At 42.6% G+C, this 20967-nt stretch overlaps 3 protein-coding genes across 6 annotated transcripts; 2 read left to right on the top strand and 1 right to left on the bottom strand.

Moving 5' to 3' along the window:
- The first annotated feature begins 832 nt into the window (after positions 1 to 832).
- Positions 833 to 5688, top strand: LOC308119301 (uncharacterized protein). The gene is made up of 6 exons (XM_080479232.1): positions 833 to 1129; positions 1654 to 2763; positions 3548 to 3630; positions 3718 to 3858; positions 3955 to 4066; positions 5070 to 5688. The coding sequence occupies exons 1-6, from the start codon at positions 1093 to 1095 to the stop codon at positions 5135 to 5137; spliced, it is 1551 nt and encodes a 516-aa protein (XP_080335358.1). The 5' UTR covers positions 833 to 1092; the 3' UTR covers positions 5138 to 5688.
- Positions 5689 to 11374: 5686 nt separating this feature from the next.
- Positions 11375 to 13466, top strand: mettl21cb (methyltransferase 21C, AARS1 lysine b; the record flags this gene model as incomplete). The annotated part of the gene is made up of 3 exons (XM_080478163.1): positions 11375 to 11503; positions 11587 to 11704; positions 13069 to 13466. The coding sequence occupies 3 exons, from the start codon at positions 11375 to 11377 to the stop codon at positions 13464 to 13466; spliced, it is 645 nt and encodes a 214-aa protein (XP_080334289.1).
- Positions 13467 to 13502: 36 nt separating this feature from the next.
- Positions 13503 to 19262, bottom strand: LOC308119111 (rhodopsin kinase GRK1-like). Of its 4 annotated transcripts, none has more exons than XR_013935926.1 (8): positions 18284 to 19262; positions 17350 to 17477; positions 16129 to 16286; positions 15965 to 16048; positions 15748 to 15872; positions 15457 to 15658; positions 14828 to 15359; positions 14084 to 14664 (listed from the first exon to the last, which is right to left on the bottom strand). XR_013935926.1 is itself a non-coding variant. In XM_080478946.1 (7 exons), the coding sequence occupies exons 1-7, from the start codon at positions 18980 to 18982 to the stop codon at positions 15070 to 15072; spliced, it is 1686 nt and encodes a 561-aa protein (XP_080335072.1). In that variant the 5' UTR covers positions 18983 to 19262; the 3' UTR covers positions 13503 to 15069. The 4 variants fall into 4 exon arrangements, 1 of the variants encoding a protein (XP_080335072.1); XR_013935927.1 differs by having other exon boundaries at positions 14842 to 15359; XR_013935928.1 differs by having other exon boundaries at positions 14084 to 14669; positions 14872 to 15359.
- Between the last annotated feature and the right edge of the window lie 1705 nt (positions 19263 to 20967).

Below are 20967 nucleotides of genomic sequence, written 5' to 3'. Positions count from 1 at the left end.
TGTTTGTGTACATGAATGCAATGTACAATAAAAACGAAATATGATTCTAACTTTATCTGAAGGATAACCGCCCATAACCAGAAGAGGCCAGATAAATTAATTAAGGCCTACAAAGTAATCCTGATTTTAAATTCTAATTCTGTTGACTTCAGCTAAACCAACTAAGTACCTGATATCAAACACCCACGAATCACTTCATTCAACTGTTCCTTCATTTGGACTGTTGGAACATACTACCCCTGGTGAGCAGCTGCATAACTGTCTTTCTCTACAAAACCCAGAAAAACAAGTGATTTGATGTTAAATCCCTAAAACTGACTGAATGAATTGAGTCAATGATCTTTTGTATTGTTTGTTATCAAATATATTTGTCTGAGGCGTAAATCAATTTAACAGTTAACTTTTCCAAACGCGACATATTCGATGACAGAAAACATAAAAGCAGCTGTCTGAAAAGTCTTTTGTTTTAATGACACTCTAATTAGAACTATTTCAGTGAAAACTCTCGGCTCGATGTGACTGAATTCTATATTTTCAAGTTTGTCTTTGCTTGTTTGTTATCAGGTGTCCTGACTCTATTGTAGAGATCCCATCTGTTACTTTAGGGATCTTCACACAGCACCATTTTCATTGTTCCTCTAATCCGTGCGAGCGATCCTTTGACCCTTATTAAATACCTGGGAAAACACCAACGAGCCGTTCTTCATGCCCGCGGTGAGTCAGTATTTGGCCTTGAGCTTTCAGTGTCACGTCTAATCAGCTGTTGACATCTTTGTTTGCGTTCTGACATTGATTAAGAAGGTGGAAAGTTCAATTCTGCCCTTTTCACCATGACAGAACAAATGCAACAAGGAAATAGAAGGAAGAAAAAGGTGGGATTTTGAAAAGGTACTGTAAAGGAATGGTCACGTTTTATGATCTACTGGAAAAGTCTAACTCAAAGGGGCAGGACTAACACTGTTTATAAAGACGAGGGAAACAAACCAGGCACCGTTTTAAACAGAGAGGAAAGGATTACGGTTAATCTCCCCGTCAAAATCTGTCTGGCAGTAAATCAAGTCTTTATTCAACAGCTTTTCTGTAAAAATCAAGATGCAGATATTGGCCCTGCTTTCACTGAGCCTCACAGGTGAGACAGTTTTCTTATTCTTGTTTATTTATTTAAATAGGGACAGTACATATTAATGAACATATAACATTTGTAAATATGTCAGATTATAGCCACAGGCTAATTTCCGTCTGTTTCATTTCTATATTTTTTTCTTTTGTTTTCTTTCAAACACTCAGTTTCTCATTTGCAATGTTTGTAATTGTTACAGATTATAAATTACATTTCAGTAAATCTACTCATGGTAGAACGTTTGTCTGTGTTTGACTCACTTTTATCACCAAAAGTGGAATAAATGATGCTGATTTTATCACTGATGTGGACTTTTATTCATGTATAAAAAACGTGGGTTTTTTTTACATATTTTGTTTTGATTCTTGGAATTACCTGTAAGAACAGTGATACGATCAAAATATTTTAATCCATCATAAAAAGATGAAAACTGACAGAGACTTTTGCGTCTTATAATTCACACCTGCGTGCAGGAAAGCAACGTTTCCCTGGCTGTTTTCTGGAATCATAGCTTTTTTTTCCTCTCTTTGCAGTGGCTCTGGCATTGCCTCTATCTCCCCCTGACGTCGCCCAGAATTCTGTTTTACCTAAAGAAGAGCAGAGCCCTCTGCTGGGGGATGTGGTTCCTGTGCAGGGGCATGTAGAGGTGGAGAACCCTGCACCACAGGCTGAACTGAGCCTCAAAGAGCAGCTGCAAGGAATGGCACCAGAGGTTAAGGTGGAAGTGCCAAAAGAACAGCCAGAGGTTAAAGTGGAAGTGCCAAAAGAACAGCCAGAGGTTAAAGTGGAAGTGCCAAAAGAACAGCCAGAGGTTAAGGTGAAAGTGCCAAAAGAACAGCCAGAGGTGAAGGTGGAAGTGCCAAAAGAACAGCCAGAGGTTAAGGTGGAAGTGCCAAAAGAACAGCCAGAGGTGAAGGTGGAGGAGCCAAAAGAACAGCCAGAGGTTAAAGTGGAAGTGCCAAAAGAACAGCCAGAGGTTAAGGTGGAGGAGCCTAAAGAACAGCCAGAGGTTAAAGTGGAAGAGTTAGAAGTTGAGCCAGAAGTTCCGGTGGAGCCAGAACCTGAAGACGCCCTGAAGTTTCAGGTGGAAATGAACCTCGAGGAGGAAAGTGACCTCGACTACGAAGAGATGCCTGAAGAAGGCGAGGGGGAGTATGAGATGGTGGGCGACGGAGCCATGGAGCTGGAGCCACTGGATGACGACAGCATGATTGCGGAGGAGCCGAGCGACGCTGAATTGGCAGAAGCAGAAAAGACTGTGAGGGCGGCGTTTCTGGGTCCAGACGCTGAAGTTCTGCCAGAGCGGAGAGAAGTGCCCGTACAAGAGGCCAGATACGTTTCAGAGGCAGATCCAGTCATGGAACTGGAGTCTGAGGTCATTGAGGACGGATCACCAGATCAATACGGCGCTGTTGAGTTCGACGAAGGGCCGGCTTTGGACATATTCGGACAGCCGATCTCACTTTCAGAAGACTATCGGGCTGGAGCGGCATATGACGGGTCGTTGGAGGATCCAGTGATGGAGGACCACCATGTGCTTGATGGAGGGGCTCAGATTGGTGTCATGCCTGAGAGACAAAGCAGATCCATGATGAGCGAGGAAGCTGAAAGCCCTGCAGACCCAGGATATCTACAGAAACAAGGTCAACCAGTTTGGTGCAAAACAGTCAAACAACATGCAAATACATCAGTCATGTATCTTGTCTTCTTTCCTTATTTAGGTGGAAACAACAGAAAATGTCTAAAGTTCTCAAATACTGTTACATTGCTTGAATTGCACTCAAATACAAGTAAAACTTTTGTTATAGATAAATTATTTCATGCTTGTCAAAGTACAAATTACTTTTCTCATGAACTTTGAAAGTATTAGTTACTGTGTCACTACTTTTACTGACATTTTCAATTGAACTGTATAAAATATTGAGCAGATTTCTTGGAAAAACAAGGCAAAATTACAAGATTACACTGTCTAACATTGTCTTGTAAAGAAAAGTAATGGAGTGTAATATAAACAGGTTATTCTTTTTACAAAGTATCTGTATATTTTAGTCTCTTTTACCACATTTTACTGGACTGTTTCATAACTAATTAACTACAGAGATAGATAGATAATTCATGAGTAGTGCAGCTCTTAATTAATTACCTTTTGTTAATTCAATTGAACAAAATTAGAAATTTAACATAAACAAATTACTGCATCATTTAACAAAGAAAGTTACATGCACAAGTAAAAAACACACAATTTCATTATTGTAACTTTTGCATGCTATGCATTGTGTTTAAAAATTGGATTTCTATTCCTCCTTTATGGTCATGAAGAGTTTTAGCAGTGGAAACACCTCATATTTATTAGTTATCTATGCCAGATGTGCTGTTTCTCTGGTAGAAACATGTTGACGTGGTTGTGATTTCACTTTGTGTCCACAGGGGGGTGCTGTTGTCCAGGTGTGACGTATGAGGGGAAGTGCTACCAGTTCTTCAGTGAGCCAAAGAGGGCTGCAGATGCTGAGGTATCCACACCCCCATGCATGCAGCTTTCATTATTTTTTTTTTTATTAAATCTCAACCGATGTCCCTATCATGGCTTTTCCTCGCAGTTCTTCTGTCAGGGGAATTTCCCCGGCGGTCACCTGGCGTCCATCACCAGCCAACACGTCCACAGAGCAGTGATGGCCGATATGCTGAAGAAAACTGGACACCTTAAACGCACCTGGGTTGGAGGGCTTAGATACTTGGACGTATGTCTTTTAACTTGTAAATCTTTTTACATTTCGTATTATAGTTTTGTGAATTGTTTTAACTAGTGGTTGTTGCGTGTTCTTGTTACTTGTCAGACTGGTCGCTTCATCTGGCTGGACGGAGCACACTGGGGCTATGCAGACTGGCTGACCGGGGAGCCCAACTACACATTAAATGTGGAGGAATGTATTGAACTGCTGCCTTCTGGTATGACTCTTTTTTTTCTAGTATTTTGCAGCATTCATTATCCTCCACCCAAGCACAGTTTGTTGAGCACAATGATGAGTTCCAAATAACAAAAATCCCCAAAATTGATATAAGATTTCAAAATTTGATAGAAGGCCACATCAAGGGAGGATAAAAAGGTTTGTGAAAACCAGAGTGGTTCAAATAAAAAACAAAGTGACGGCCACTATAAACTTTACAACTTAGATGGTTGTAAAAATTCAGTCTGATTGTAAATCAGACTATCATCTGCTTTTCATATCAGATGATAAAATGGGTCGCACCGGCTGCCTGCATTAGTAGATAGAACTAAAACACTGAGCGGTGAACATGTGACTGTGATAAGATGCAACACAATCTTTTATACTCGTACATGAGCATCGAATCCAAACTGTGAGGGTGAAGTGGTGAAAGCGTGCAGCATGAAGGAAGCAGAAATATGAAGGAAGCAGAAATATGAAGGAAGCAGAAATATGAAGGAAGCAGAAATATGAAGGGAGCAGAAATATGAAGGGAGCAGAAATATGAAGGAAGCAGAAATATGAAGGGAGCAGAAATATGAAGGGAGCAGAAATATGAAGGGAGCAGAAATATGAAGGGAGCAGAAATATGAAGGAAGCAGAAATCCTGCATCTGAACAGCAACACGTGTTTGTAAACATCGCTTCCAGAATATACTTTTTATCTTACTGTAAAAAGGGAATTGAAAATAATTATTGAAAGAAAAGACGAATCAAGGGCCAAGATATCGAGGAAATCCTTCCTTTAAGAATTAGATCAAAATAAGACTTCATGGTGATGCAATTAGAGACAAATCTTCCAAAATGATCCTCAGGTATTTAAAAAGACGCCAGAGTCTTATATTCTGTCTCAACATCACAAAAATGGGACAAAATAATCTAGTAATAAACAGCAAGTCACCTCCATTTATCTTGGTATCACATTTAGTGCTGCAGGACTTCTGACCTGATGTTCCTCTCTTTCAGGAAATGGAAAGTTTAATGACTTCACCTGCTGGGAACCTCAAGCCTTCATTTGCTCCTACCCTTTGTAGTGGATGAAGAGGAAACACTTTTCTTCTCATCTCCTTCCTCGTTTGCTTTATTACTGGATTTGTACTCTTTCCTGTAACTATTTTAATGTGAGCAAACAAAACTAATGGACAACACGGAATCATGGAGCAGAGATCTGAGAACGCGGGTTTGGAAGTGGGCGGGGCTCAGTTGGCATGCTGTGACGTCATGCACGTTCCTCCAATCAGGAGCACCTGAAGAGGCGACGGGACGCTGTTGTCAATGGAATCAGTTCAAACCGAACACGTCCTGCAGTCAGCAGGCTGCTTGATTGTAGTATTGAAACATTCAGGATTAATGGCAGGAAATATATTTGTTGAACTTATTCTTTATTGATATTATGAAGAAAATGAAGCATTCAAAGAGTTACCACTAATTCTTCAGTTGATTTATCCTTTGATTTTCCTCGAGTTTGTAGTAGTTACTATTATCAGCCTGTATGTATAACCTCTGCTCTTCCATTTGTATTTTTTTAAATATCGTTTTGCACTGTTGTATAAACAACATTAAACTTCAACCCTTCTGTGACCTGGAGGTCCTCATTTGTTTAGAGTTTATGGAGGCAAACACTGTGTGCAATAAGTGTGTGTTTCTACCTTGATGTTTCCAAAATAACTTTTACTTTCAATATCCGGCAGTTCGGCAAAATCCCTGGGGTTTGGTTTTTTGGTCTGTTTTGTTTGGTGGGACTTGAAAGGCTTGAGATGCAAATGTGTGACTTGTTGGTGAATCTGTGATTGGAAAGTTGATTCAGAGCAAGTCAGTGTGATGACAAGTACGTAAAGCTCTATTTGGAGTGAGTTCATTTCTCAGAGTTTTGCATGATAAGCTGTCTGCACGTGTCAGGCCCTGTCAGGCCCATGAAGGTGGAACCCAGCATATTCCCATTCAGTCAGAGAGACGCTGTTGACCTGCAGCACGGAGCTTTGCTGAGATTTAGATGAGGTATTTACCAGGACAGCGATGCCACCGTCGGTCAGTGGGGAGGAGTTAAAAGCTCTCTCCCATCCATATAAGGCGACCTCTGCTCACTCATCCTACAGAGTCCAGGCATTCTGGCTCACCTTGCAGGATCAGTCCGATACCGGTCCACAAAGTCCCTCCGGCTATCAAAAGCTGTTCGCGCTCCACTCACAGACGCGTTCGCTTGTCTTCAACACAGCTGGCTGCACGTATGTTTAATTAGGTTCCGCTGTCATTGCCGCCTCCAGAGTGACTGAGTAGCAGTCTTCACCCACCCTTTAACATTACAGCAGCTTAACGTCCATTAGCTGGTGTTTTCACACAGTGGCTCTGCACACCGAGGTTCTGTAAGCTGCACATGTTGCTGTGTGTGTGTGACCGTGACTCATTTTCCACTGGCCTGCACAACCTTTCCCCGACCTTTTTGGACACGGAGGTGAGGGATTACCAACGCTGAGATGAACGACCGCCACCTTTTTTATCCATCCATTATATTGACCGGCTGTTTTCCCGTTTACATGCGACCACCGCTCAATCCATTCATTAACTTTTAACAAATTGCACCTCGCACAGTCTTACGTGTTAAATAGTTGATGAGGAATGATGGGAATTGTGAGCCTTGCTGAGTCTCCATTGTCCCCCCTCCAGGAAAGAGACTGTTGCTGGAATTAAAAGATCACCGCTGATTCTGCACAGCCAGACGGTCACTGCACAGATTCCTCCGGTAGCTTTGCTGCAAATAGTGCGGCGACAAACTCATATTATTAGAGTCAACATGTTATCAGATGTGGTTTGTCTGCGGAGAATTTCATCGGTGGTTTATAAAGGAAGCGGAGCGGGCTGGATACCTGCTGTTTGAGGTCACTGGCTGTGATGGAAACCCATACATACCGAGACGGATTGTCAATGGATCTGTTTAGACCAGAGTGACTCAATACTGCTGCTTAGCATCTGTCAATGCAAGTCATTTTCTGACTCCGTGCAGCACAACCAGCTGCTTGCTGTCTCCTGTGCATGTGTGTTTTGAGCATGTGCCAAGGCTGTGAATCCTCCGACTTAAAGCCATACCAACACTTCACACAGCTCTTATCTCGGTAGTACTCAAAGGTAACTCTGGACTCAAAGACTCTATGTAGTGTTTACACCACAGTCGTTACATACCAGCACTAACACTGTGTGTATTCCACCGCAGGCTTCAGGACAGCGCTGCACTAACTGAAGGAAGAATCAAATTTCCACGGTGAAAACCGAGCCGAGCCTCAAAGGCCTTCGAGCAGTTCTAGTGAAGACTCGCTGAATAAAATATTAAATCAATATCAAAATGTTACTTTAATTATTTTTCAAACTTGTTCACTTTAGATACCGAGATGAATTCACGTTCAGTTTCCGCTCTGGGTGTGATGTGGTTGAAGAAGCAACACGGAGATGAGAAATGTTTTGGGAAATTACATGAAAGATTTATGAGACACATCTTTCTTTTTGTAGTTTCCACGTGTACACAGAAATATTAGCATATACTTATTCAAATGAAGAGAGCGTCAAGATTTCATAAAAGAGTGAGAAGAAATTAAATTCAAGTTTTGTGCATTAAGAATGATGACGTTTGAGCAAAGTCAGAATTTATATTAACTTCTTTTGGAGACTTCACGGATGTGTTTAACCTTTAAATGTATTCATGGTCTTTTTTTAACTATCAATCTATAAATTGAAGGGAACATGAGAATATATGGAGAAAATAAGTTAACTAATTATTAAGACTTATTTATGTAATTTTAGTGGCATTAACACTTTCCTTTTTAACTGAACATCCCTACTGAACATTGATCTCTATTCAAACGGCTACATTTTCTTTATTGAAGGACAACGGCACGTAAATTATGTTCTTATCGGCCGTCTAAAAGCTCATTTAGATAAAGGTGTAATAATGGTAAAAGAAATATGCAAGAGATGTGATTATAATAATGGCATTTCACAGTGATTCTTGTTTCTTGACTTTAATGTATTGAGTTTTCGAAGTATAAAAAACATCCCTCACCTTGAGAGGGCTCAAGTTTTTCATTCATATTTTAGTGACTAATGCGAGGTTATTCACTTTTTTTTCAGGTTTTTATTCATTAGAAAATCTGCAGATTTGGAGGTTTGAAGTTAACGTATATGTTAACGTCCCACAATCTAATCTATAGTTTTCCGTTTCACACATTTCAATTTTAGGACATTTTCAATACGATCTGAACTCTGCTGTGTGGCTCAGTCTGTTCCTTTCTGTGAAATGTTGATGAAAGATGTCCCGATGGTGGAGTGAGTGAGTGAATGGCTGATCTCAGCTGAGGGTTTGTGTGCAACAGTGGAAAGGAGGCGAAGTGAGAAGTGAAGGCAGGCAGGATATAAGATGTTGAACCTGTCAGATGGATGAAGAAGGGAAGAATAAATGCTTAATGAAGGTACTAATGGTGACGGTGTCAGTTCCAGGTCAGGCCTCCAGGTAAATAGCTTCCAGCTGTTTGCTTAAAAATGAATGTCAATCTTCTGAGAGGAAGCCGGGGGGCGCACAGTCATCTCAAGACTTCAAACACATCCACCCACAAGCCTTTCAGCATGAATACTGATGTGTGTAGAGGAGCATGAATACATTTTGTTTTCAAATGCATGCAGCATGTCTCTGCTTCTGCCACTCTGCTTAAAGCACGATGCCTTGTAGTGCACAACAATTTAAAAAAAAAATAAAAAAAAGATGACTACAGGAATCCAATGAGGAAACAACATGTTCGACTGGAGTGTATTTGAAATACAGAATACACAATGGTGAAATGCTGGGAGGGTTGGGGAATGGGCACCTGATTCTCTGTCAGACATAACTCAGCCGGAGACCCCGGCCCTGTGGAGGGGTGTGTCACAGATGATGCTGCTTTTTAAAAAGAACGAAGCAGCCAGAAGCTCACAATCCACTGAAAAGCCACCGGAGGACCCTGCTTCCAACAGGTATGCTGCACACGTCCTGCCGTTCTACATTCAAAATACTGTATTTGTTGTAGTTACCGTTTAGTACGTTTACAAGAGTAGAATTTTATGATTTAGATACAACACTACTTGCACCAAACTAGAATGTGAAACTTGAATGTGGCATTCCTCTGAGGTAAACAGTAACTGGATGCATCGTCTGCATGTGACTTATTGACCCGAGGGTTTAACCAGCTGTGCCTCTGAGCTGCGGACTGGAGTCCAGTGACGTCCAAAACAGACTAAATCCCGTCCATTGTGAATCCATTCCAACATTTACTGGGCTTAAAATAAGCCACCGACACACAAATCCTCTAATGACCACCTAAAAATAAAAAACGGGGAAAATAAACCATTTGAAGGCACCACAGTAGCTGCAGCAGTAGAAATGTTGGTGATAATGCAACCATTAAAAGACGCTAAAGCTGGGTTGCATTAACAAGAATTTGTTTTAACCTCCAGTACATGTAATTAGACTGACGGAGGAAACCAGAGTGCCAAAAGAAAACCTATGCGTCCAAAGTGCCCGTACAGAAACCAGGGATCATTTCACAGTGATGTTCTAATCTAAGAAATGAGGAATTAAACTTACGTTGAAAACTTTTTTTATTCTTTCGTTTCTTTACTCTAAATCTACATCAAATTAAATTTTGTTGCATTAAAGCATTTACCGGGGTCACTGGAAGGAAAGTCATGAAGAAATTTTAATAATTAATGCACCGCCGGTCCTTGAGTAAACACCCCACCCTCCAAACCCCCCAATGTCCCCAAGGGGATTAATACATTATGATAAAAATATTAAATAAATAATAATGCAAGAGTTTATGTAAAGTTTGATGACTGATTTTGCATTAAGAAATTGTGTTTTGTTTCCAAGCTGATGCAAAAATAAGTGAACATTGTTTATTTGTGTATAGCAGAAAAGATTGAATTGAATTTAGGTTAAGGTCAGGGTTACGGGTTAGGTTTAGGGTTAGGGTTAGGGTTAGGGTTAGGGTTAGGGTCAGGGTTAGGGTTAGGGTCAGGGTCAGGGTCAGGGTCAGGGTCACGGGTTAGGTTTAGGGTTAGGGTTAGGGTTAGGGTTAGGGTCAGGGTTAGGGTTAGGGTCAGGGTCAGGGGTTAGGGTAAGGGTAAGGGTAGGGCTAAGGGTAAGGGTAAGGGTAAGGGTCAGGGTCAGGGTCAGGGTCAGGGTCAGGGTCAGGGGTTAGGGTAAGGGTAAGGGTAAGGGTAGGGGTAAGGGTAAGGGTAAGGGTAAGGGTAAGGGTAAGGGTCAGGGTCAGGGTCAGGGTCAGGGTCAGGGTCAGGGTCAGGGGTTAGGGTTAGGGTTAGGGTTATGGTCAAGGGTTAGGTTTCGGGTTAGGGTTAGGGTAAGGGTTAGGGTCAGGGTCAGGGGTTAGGGTTAGGGTTAGGGTAAGGGTTAGGGTCATTGGCAGGGTCAGGGTCAAGGGTAAGGGTAAGGGTAAAGGTAAGGGTTAGGGTTAGGGTTAGGGTTTTGGTCAGGGGTTAGGTTTCGGGTTAAGGTAAGGTTAAGGGTAAGGGTTAGGGTCAGGGGTTAGGTTTAGGGTGAGGGTAAGGGTCAGGGTCAGGGGTTAGGGTTAAGGATTTAGAGTTCAGGTTAGGTGTTATGGTCAGGGTTTAGGGGTTAGGGGTTAGGGGTTACAATCCCTGGCAAGGGGTTTAGGGTTAGGATTAGTGTTAGGTTGGGGAAAGTAGAGCCAACTTTCTTCCACATTCCACAATGTATATCCTGTCAGAGAGCAGGGGGTGCATGGGGCATCCAGAAGAGTCAGGGTTAACGTTAGAGACCATGAATCACATGTATGTCCCACGCTGATCAGTCCTACAAGAAACCAGTGCTTGCAAAAGGTTCCTCAGTGTGTACTGAATATACAAAATATCAGAAAACACAGCAACCACTAATTACAAATAGGAGTTCTCGATAGAATATGTTAGTTTAAAAATCTTTGTTATGCTGTAATTATTTTCATTTCATTTCATTTATTTGTTTATTTATTCCATAATTTTTAGTCTTCATGGAGAGCTCGTCCACCACCAGCAGTCCTGTCCAGCAGGCCCAAGCACACAATTTCAAGGATTGAAAACCAGAGGTGGAGCAGAGAAGCACGAACGGGGGGCAACTCCAGAGTTAATACTATCACAGTCTGTTAAAGCTCCTTAATAGTTTCTGATCTGTACATGGAACATTCTGCATGTCTCACACTGTTTGTTTGTTTTTAGCATTAACTGACCGCAGAGCGATGGACAAGAGCTGCACTCGTGAGTTGAGCAGGTACCACACACTGGGAGAGGAGACTTTTTACTTTGCTGGTCACAACATCAGCATCCGCGAGTCTATGGACACGTTTGGTGCTCTGGTCTGGCCTGGGGTACTTCATCCTAACGCAGCACATCTGCAACATAGACGTCCAGTTTCCCTCCGTATTGGTTAATGTGACTCTTTCTTCCCCAGGCGGTAGCTCTGTGCCAGTTTTTGGAGAATAACCAGCAACAAGTGAAGCTGATGGACAAAGCAGTGCTCGAGATCGGAGCAGGGACAGGTTTACTCTCTGTGGTGGCCAGTCTGCTTGGTAAGTGCACTTTAATAGAGGTGAACAATGAAAGCAATAGAACACTATCTTGGTACTAAAATATCAAGTAAAAGCATAAGCTATATTTTTACAGCTTTCATGCCACAACGATCAATAAAAGAAGTTGTATACCGAGTTATAAATCAACTTCAGAGGAAACATTGAAATTCTGACATTAACGCAACAGTTACGTGGTTTTCCTGTTTATGCTGCTCGTGTTGAATGGAAAATACATTTTAGTATGCTGAAGGGTCTCAAAGTAAAACGATCAACAGTGGGATTCATTGTAAAAGGATTACAACTATCCACCCACACCACATTTCTAGCATTTCCAACAATCCAGCTGGTATTGACGAACAAAGTGATCACTGTGTAAATGTTAGTCCTTCAATCAGTCCACGAATTGCTCTGTTGAGCAAAAGTATTACTCATAATTGAATCGCCAATTATCATTCAATTATATATTTATCTGTTAATAAATGTCTAAATAAAATCATATCACCTTCAAACAAGGAGAGGTGATGAGTTCACATTTTTCAGTGGCGACGTGGGATTTCAGATTCCTTTTCTTTTTCTGAATTTGATGTTTAATACTTACTGTGTCCAGCAGAGCAGTGAGACTGGTCCTTCCATCCTCCTGGAAAATAGCATGGTGTTCATTTCTGGAAGAAAAAAATGCTTTTTTCTTCTTACAAATTTGATTTACAAATGTTAATGGAGCCATAGTAAGAAGCTCTATATGACCCTGGCAAACTTGGGAAAATTCTTATTCTGAAAGCTGGTGGTGTTGTATGTCAGTGAGAGAATATCTACTGCGCAGGGGCACCACTCTTCTAGTAAAGGATTCTCCTGCACGTGCCTGAGTAGATGGACATATAGCATATAGCATATTGTTCTCTGTCCACGTGTGTGTGGTTTCATTACAAAAACAAACAACAGCACCCACTACTGGCCCAATTCGAAAACAACGTCATTCTCAGCGTTTCTGCCACTGTCATGTAAACGGGCATCATTTTCAAAGTGTTGCTGCATAAACGCGAAGCATTTCTGAAATGAAAATGCAAAAACAATGAGTTTTCACTTGAAATGCTGTCGTGTAAAACTGGACCTCAACTGGACAAAATAGTCTCAAAATGCTTTGGGTGTATCCACCAGCATTTGGCTTCACTACAAAGTCTTGGTGACTCAGAGACGGGTTAGTCTTTGTTAGTGACAATCTGGGTTGAGTCCAAGGAAAACAGGTTGGGAACAGCTCTTCTGGAGACGTGTGTGACGGATATGGTTTGAGCTGCGACCAACGGACTGTTTTCTTTCTCCATGTCATCATGTCTCTATGTAAGATCCTTCCCATCTATTTGTTCCAGGTGCCCGGGTGACCGCTACAGACCTCCCAGACATCCTGCCTAATCTGAGCTTCAACCTCCAGCGAAACACCAAGGGTCGATCCCTCTACACGCCCCAGGTGGCCGCCCTCTCCTGGGGTCAGGACCTACAGCGTGACTTCCCCCTCCCATCCAACCGCTTCGACTACCTGCTGGCAGCAGATGTGGTCTATCCCCACGACCGCCTCGAGGACCTGCTGAAGACCATGCAGTACTTTTGTCGACCGGGAAGTGGAACCACTCTGCTGTGGGCCAACAAGATCCGGTTCGAGTCGGACGTGAGCTTCACTGAGTGCTTCCAGAAACGCTTCAACGCCAAGCTGCTCGCCCAGCTGCCGCAGCAGGAGGTGTGGATCTACAACGCCACAGCAAGGGAGTGATGGGGCAGATTCAAGAGAGGAACCTTGAAAGGTTTTGGGTTAATTTTTAGTTTTAGCCTATTTCAGACACCGTGTACATGGCATTTGAAGTGAAAAAGCATTTTTCTTTCACTTTCCTTTCACATAAGTTTTGTGTTTTGAAAATATTACCCATTTGCACAGCAACAGCAGAAATATTGAAACTGATGTTGTTAGTATGTTGGGCCACTTGTGGGCGCTGTTGTTTGTTTGTGGGATGAAATTACGCACACATGCGCAAACAGAAGAATACATTAATAATGGCAAGTACACAGACATTTGTATGTTGTTATTGTCCATCTATGCATGCGGTGTGGCGTTTCAGAAAAGTGGGGTTTTCAGCCGTCTATGCGGAAGCGGAGTTGAGTATTTTCAAAATGTTCCACCTTGAGAGCCGTTATCTAAAAGTTGTGTTTTTAGTGGCACCGTTGCCATGTAAACGTACTCCCAAAGGTTTTGCATTTTCACTCAAAAACATTGTGTAAACAAACATAAATCAGTGAGGATTAAAAAACTGGCTTTGTCTCACTCTTACTTGACATTTCTGGTCAGCATTAAAACCACTGTTGGATGGAAATAAAGATCCCGACTCAAGATTTCATTTGAAGAAGCTGTCTTATTTATTTGTTGCTGTGTTTTTTGTTTTTGTTTTTCAGAATGAAACTTTTATTTGAAAATAAATATTTTTTCTGAAAACATGTTTCCTAAATTTGTATGAATACTACAATATTCTAATCTCATTCATGAACATTGCTCTTCTATGGCTATTCATAGAAATTAAAGAAACCCTTATGAAAATGATGGAGTTCAGCTTTCTTGTGTCTTAGCTTTTGGTAAGTTGACAGCAACACTAAGAAAAATAAACATTCTCAATCAAAAGACATGCACTCTATTAAAGCATGAATCATACATGTTCAACATGTGACTGTGAGCACCAAATGTAGCGTCCTGCTGTTTGATTATTTGACTGCGTAATATTTTGTATCTATCACATAAATTACACATCCTTGCAGTCATTACATAAATCCCGCCCGTGCACACACAGATAGAAGGAGTGAGCAGTAGGAGTGGTGAAGAGAAGATGGGGAAGCATAAGAAGGGATGAAAGGAACCAAAGAAGAAAACATTAAGAACACAATATTCTAAATCAGAGGTGTCCAACCTCGGTCCTCCAGGGTCCCTGTCCTGCATGTTTTAGCTCCTCCCAGTTGAAACACACCTGATTGCAATGAGGGGCTCGTCATTGGGTTTTTTCTCAACCTTGGTGATGACATCATCATTAGATTCAGGAATGCTGAAGCTGGGAGAGAACTAAAAGATGCAGGACAGGGACCCTCGAGGACCCGGGTTGGAGAACTCTGTTCTAGATCTATGTTGATGTCCCAGCCATATTGTAAATCCTTCATCACTCCGTTCTTGTTTTTCTTTCCAGTGCATAAAAGTCCCAACCTGTTTTTAATCTGCAGTCAGACAGTTCAAGAGAGACTCTTGTGTCTTTCCTGAGTTACTTGAGTCTTCACGTCGCTCTGAGGAGTGACAGTCTGTACGCGGGGTGCTTTACGTGATCGTGCGGGTTTCAGAGAATCTACGATATGCAGCATGTTGATGACTTTGGCTGCTCTAAAATGGACTCCCTGCGGAGGTCGTTGGGGACTGTGCCCTCGGGGCCCCAGACGTTGAGCTCTCCGTAAATGCCCATGTCGATCATCTCGTCTTGCCAGGGGATGCAGATGTTGCCTGAGGCAAATTCGTCAAAAAACGTCTTTTCCGGATCCTCTAAGGTCACACCCTTCACTGAAGAGAAAGCCCCGACATCATCCAGACTCTTGGCGTACACCACTTTAGGGTCTGGGACGAATGGAGGAGGGAGAATACCTAATTGACCAAAGAAAATCAGATTATTACTTGCCGTGGACTAAAACGTCTATTGAGAAGCGACATATGTTCTAGAAACACTGAGAGTCGATGGTACCTGCGTTCAGCTTCCTCCAGTTGATACTGCTGAAGAACGGATGTGCTCGGATGTCGTCACAGCAGCCGTTCTTGAAGCCCATCCTCTGATCCACCTCCCTGGCCAGCAGCCCGTCACACAGCGACTTGGCGTGCTCACTGAACCTGTCTTCGTAGGTCACCACCCGAGTCAGCATGCGCTCTTTCATCTCGTCGCGTTCAACCTGAGCAGGACAAGAAACAATCACCTGACTCGTCCTCACGCGTCCTTCACGAGGTCTGCATCGTGACAAAGAGACAGTAGAAGACCAACCTTCTCCCCTCGGTTCCTGAAGGGATTCTTCGCAGCCATGAACTCATACAGAGTCACACCCAAGGTGAAGTAGTCCACCGAGGTGTCGTATTTTTCTCCTTTCAGCATCTCTGGCGCCATGTAACCTGCGGGAAACAAGCCAAAACATTCAACTGGAACATGAGGAATGTGAATATGAAGCATCTTACTGATTCTCAGGCGATGAGAAGAAACCAACCTGGCGTCCCAGCGTATCCTTTGGTCAATGTTTTGCCCTCTTTCAGCTCCACAGCAAGACCCAGATCAGATATTCGCACATTTCCTGTTTGTGAGCGTTTGTATTAATATCAAACAACCCTCACAGAAAGTACAGTGGAAGGTGAGAGATTACACGGTCCGTACCATCGTTATCCAGGAGCACATTTTCTGGTTTGAGATCTCGATAGATGATTCTTTTCTGGTGGAGATGCTCCAAGCCCTGGATAATCTGAGCAATGTAGAAACAGGCCCGGGGCTCCTCGAACCCGGGGTTGCTCTCATCCACCAGGTAAATATGGTACCTAAAGGAACAGAGGAAGGGAGAGGTTTGGGCGCATGAAACATGTCAATTCTACAGATAATGTGGTGTTATATGTAAATGCAGCATAGCGCATTGGTTCTGGGGTAACGTGTGCACTTAGATTATCAACTTAACTCTACAGCTATATGAAGCTATATGAAGCTACATAAATCATTTGAAGTTCAGTTGATGTTTAAATAGAACCACACAGTCACTACATATTTCACATCCATTTGCCAATATATAATATATTCTAAGTAAATTCTAGCCCATCTTTATATATTTTTGAACTCTATAATGTTAATATACTGTCTTATACTGAGCTTTCTACTATGATATATATATGCATTATTGTGAATTAATGTATTTACTATCTTATTATTTCATATCGTTCACATATTATGTGAAATGTACTGTCTTCACTTCTCACACTGGGCATATACATTTCTTTTATTCTACATTGTGCTCTTATCTTTACTAAAAGTGACAGTATTTTGTGGTGTTATTTTTCTTCACTGCTCTACTCTTTTGCACATTATCCTGACTTTGTTGCTGCAACATCTGGAGTTACCGGCTGTGGGAGTAATAAAGGGATATCTAATCCAATGTAGTCTAATTTAATCGAATAATAGTGTAGAAATCTACTGAGCATTCACCCTGTGAATGCTGATTCAGTTGAATTGTTTTCAGATCCTAATGTAAACTGCAGGCTGTGTGAAGACAGTGGAGATGCAGAAAGGTTTTCTTAAGAGGAGTCGATTCTGCCGAACAAGTTCATTAAAACACAATTTAAATGAATTAGCGGTGAAACTTATTGATTTGATCATCTGATTTCAAAAGAGTACTTTAGGGCAAATTTGTAAATGGGATTTTGGAGTGTATGTGATTTGTTTCTGTGGCGGGAAGACGGGAGTTTGTCACTCCTGGGACGGGATAAAGAGAAGAAGTAGCAGGCTTTGTGTTTTGTATTTGGTCATTTCTAAAAAAGAATCCCAGCTTCTTCCTCGGTGATCATGTTGTGGGTGCTTGAACACATAAGAGTTTTTAAGAATGCGTTAAGTTACTTGAGGTCTCCTCCGTTCATGATGGTCATCACCAGACAAAGCTCGTCCTTTGTCTGAAAGGCGTAAGCCAGCGACACAATGAAGCGACTGTTAACCCTCGCAAGAATCCGTTTCTCCACCATCGCCCCCTACAGAAAAGAATTAAAGAACAGGATTACTGAGGAAAAAAAAAAAAAAAAAAGGATGCATGATGACATTTCACTGAAAAGAGGTGAAAGTATAAGTTTGTTTCCTCCGGCTGAAAGGTGTGTTAATGCTGATTTGGAAAAGATAATGACCTCAGACGTATCAAGGGCGAGATGTAACTGTGCCAAGGAGTTCCCTTCAGATGAGCTTTCCGATAAAGCTCCCAGTAATCGCTCTATCCCCTGTCTCAGTTTTTAATACTGCAGGCTGAAGCTAAACGAGGCCCAGGCAGGGACAAAGATGATTAGCGGCGCTGCACTTTGTTCAGAGCGAAGCCAGTGAAATATTCCTGCTTTCCAAATCGCTGTGCACCAAAACACCTTTCAGGCTGGTTTGTGAACGACTGGAACCTCGTGCACAGCAACAGAACTGAGGCTAGAGCAAGACTGACGTCCATGATGAACAGTTTGATGGGAAGTGATCACTGTGAGGCACTTTACTGTGGTCGGTATGTTTTTATCTCACACATTCACAAAGCCTCGTTCATTTAAAACATTAAATTGGATCAGCCGTGTCAGGTCCACACGCCTCTCAGTTCCTCACAGCTCATTATTATTAGCTTGTGTTTTTCGTCACCAAGCCCTCCGAAGGTTAAGTGGTTTAAATTAATCACAACTTTATCAGCTGTGCCGTTAAAGTGAGTTATTGCAAGAAGAGAGATACGACTCACTCTTCCACCACTGAACTGAATCAATGCCAAAGATTCCAGCGCACGATACGGAGAGTCAAAGCTGACATGTCCTCTCACCTCATTGCCTTTCCTCTTCTTCAGCCTCTTCTTGTTGAGCTTCTTACAGGCATACAGTTTTCCCGTGGCTTTCATCTGGCAGGCAGACACCTCTCCGAACCCACCTTTCCCCAGCACACGGAAGTCCAGGAACCAGTCGTCGTCCATGGGCTGCATCTCCAGCCATTTCCACTGCAGGAACCTCTTCAGGTACATGCTCTCCAGGAAGAAAGTGTAGGGCGCTTCTCGCAGATAGTTCAATGTCGTGGTCATGGCGGCCGCAAATAAATCATCCCCGACAGCTTCCAGCCCCTCCTTCACCTTGGCTACGACGTCCTCGGGCAGGAAGGGGCAGTAGTGTTTGGCAGAGGGGTCCATGTACCGCTGAACAATCTTAGAGGATTTCTTTGCCCTGTCCGAGTCCTCTGCCAGGTCGTAGTCCTCCATGTCTTTCCACAAGCGGCACGCACCATGATACTCTTTATTTGCATCCAAGAATTCCCTAAAGAGGCGTTTTCCAATGGGTTGCTCTACACAGACGGTATCAAAGGCCAAATCTAAGGTGTCCCTCAGGTCCTCGCACACAGTGATGTGGGGGAGTTTCAGACGAGAGTGGTACTTCTTGTCCCGAGCCGCCGCCGGATTGGAGCCGTCAATGCTTCCACGGGCGTTGATGTAGGCAGAATTTGCAACCACGGTGGTCAAGCCTCCGATATCCATGTTGAGGGTGGGCGACTGTTAGGCGACGCAAAGGGAAGACATTGCAAAGAGAGAAAAGATGCAGGAAATAATGTGCAGCTGCAAAATGTGTAGAAAGAAGGAGAAGCCAGGAGCCGAAAAACTGGAGGAAGGTCAGAGAGGAGCGACGGAGGGAGCATGAGAGAGAGATGGAACCTCGAGACTGGTGCCTGAATGAGATCCCGGCACACTCTGATCCGTGTACCACTCTGGTTCACACACACACACACACACACACACACACACACACACACACACACACACACACACACACACACACACACACACACACACACACACACACACACACACACACACACACACACACACACACACACACACACACACACACACACACACACACGGATACACACACACGGATACACACACCTGAGTCAACACCTTTCAGTAATCCATTAACACCCAAATGCCCCAGACAAAGTGTGCGAGCACATTCTGGAACAGAACAACACAAGCAGCAGATGCAGGAGTGTCACCAGGCAGTCAACTGGCAAATCACAACTTGCTGCTCATGCAGAGTAAAATCAAGCCGTTGCTTCGTGTTAAAGGTTCCAGACTGAATAAGCAGTGATGGATGAGACGTACTGGGAGGCCTGCTGATAACAGACGCTTATATTCAAACAACAAATACACTTACAGTATAAAGCCTGGGTGGAAAGTACTGAAAGGTTGTCTCAAATTACCCACAGTGCTCTCAGACAAAGGATCACTAATTGCTGGTTGTAATCGTTACTCGGGCTTTTTAGGGCCACTCAGGGATCAATTGAGCAAGGAAATTCAATGTTAGCTGGTTTAGTGGAGAAAAGAAATCTCCCCTCCAGGATGAGATTTAATTGTCCATTGTAGTGAGGCACCAGCATGTATGTGGCTATATTTAATGTTTTTACACCAATGTGCTCATTTGTGTTACCCTTTCTTCAGCTTTCAGGTTGTTTCACGAAGAGAGCGGCTGCTTTTATTCTGCTTACATCCCTATATGATCATTCTGGATTAAATATATTGTTCCGGCAACCAACTCATCCAGTTCATAGTCATGTTGGTTCTGACTTAAAAATCGTCTCAATCAGGGGGTTTCAAACTAAACAAAACCAGCAGGCACGAGGCGCCAATCTTTAAAAAAAATAAAAAAATATTCTTAAATGTGGCGGACACAACACAACACTGAGACCCGAGCTGAGATATCTACGAGGCTGCCACGAAAGAAAACCAAGGAGCATTAGCCTCTTTGCCATGCGGTCAAGGTGAGTTTGTAAAAACACCACGAATGTTTTTATGGGAAATTCCACAGTATTTTTTTCACCAGAAGTTCTCATTGAAATTGGCTTTATGTTGAGATTGTTGTCATTTTCTGTAGTAATTACTGGATGCTGTGAAAATGTAGACACTTTAACCACGCGTACTCTGCACTGTAACAAAGGAAAACCTTCAAGTTCACATTTAAAGATTATTATAGCTCTATTTCAGCAGTCCAGCTGTATATGTGGCCCCTGAATTACAATGTGTTTGTACAGCCTTGGACTAAATTATTAGCACATCAGATACGGAGAAAGAATTACATTTCTTATGCCAAGAGTCCCTCCAATTATACTTAATCCAGTGCACACAATACTCTTAAATCAACTGATTTTCTTACCGGTTTGGAGGTTGATTTTTATTTTAGCTCTGCACAGGTCAGTCATCCATTTTAAAACTGTCATGGGGCAGCACGATGGTGCAGTGGGTGGCACCGTTACCCCAGAGAGAAGGTCCCCCATCTGAAGCTGAGTTTGCATATTCTTCCTGTGCATGCACGCGCTTCCTCTACATAGTGTTTTTCACTCACAATCCAAAAACATGCCGGTTTCATGTCGGTGTGAATGTGTGTGTGGTAGTGTGTCCTTCAGTGGTTGGCTGCCCTAAATATAGATGGATGACAACAACTGTGACGGCACAGAATTCTTGAATTT

Source organism: Lipophrys pholis (assembly GCF_963383615.2).
Source record: "Lipophrys pholis genome assembly, chromosome: 13".
Classification (NCBI taxonomy): domain Eukaryota; kingdom Metazoa; phylum Chordata; class Actinopteri; order Blenniiformes; family Blenniidae; genus Lipophrys; species Lipophrys pholis.
Note: the sequence above shows the minus strand (reverse complement) of the source record. Positions and strands in the feature narration are given on the sequence as shown.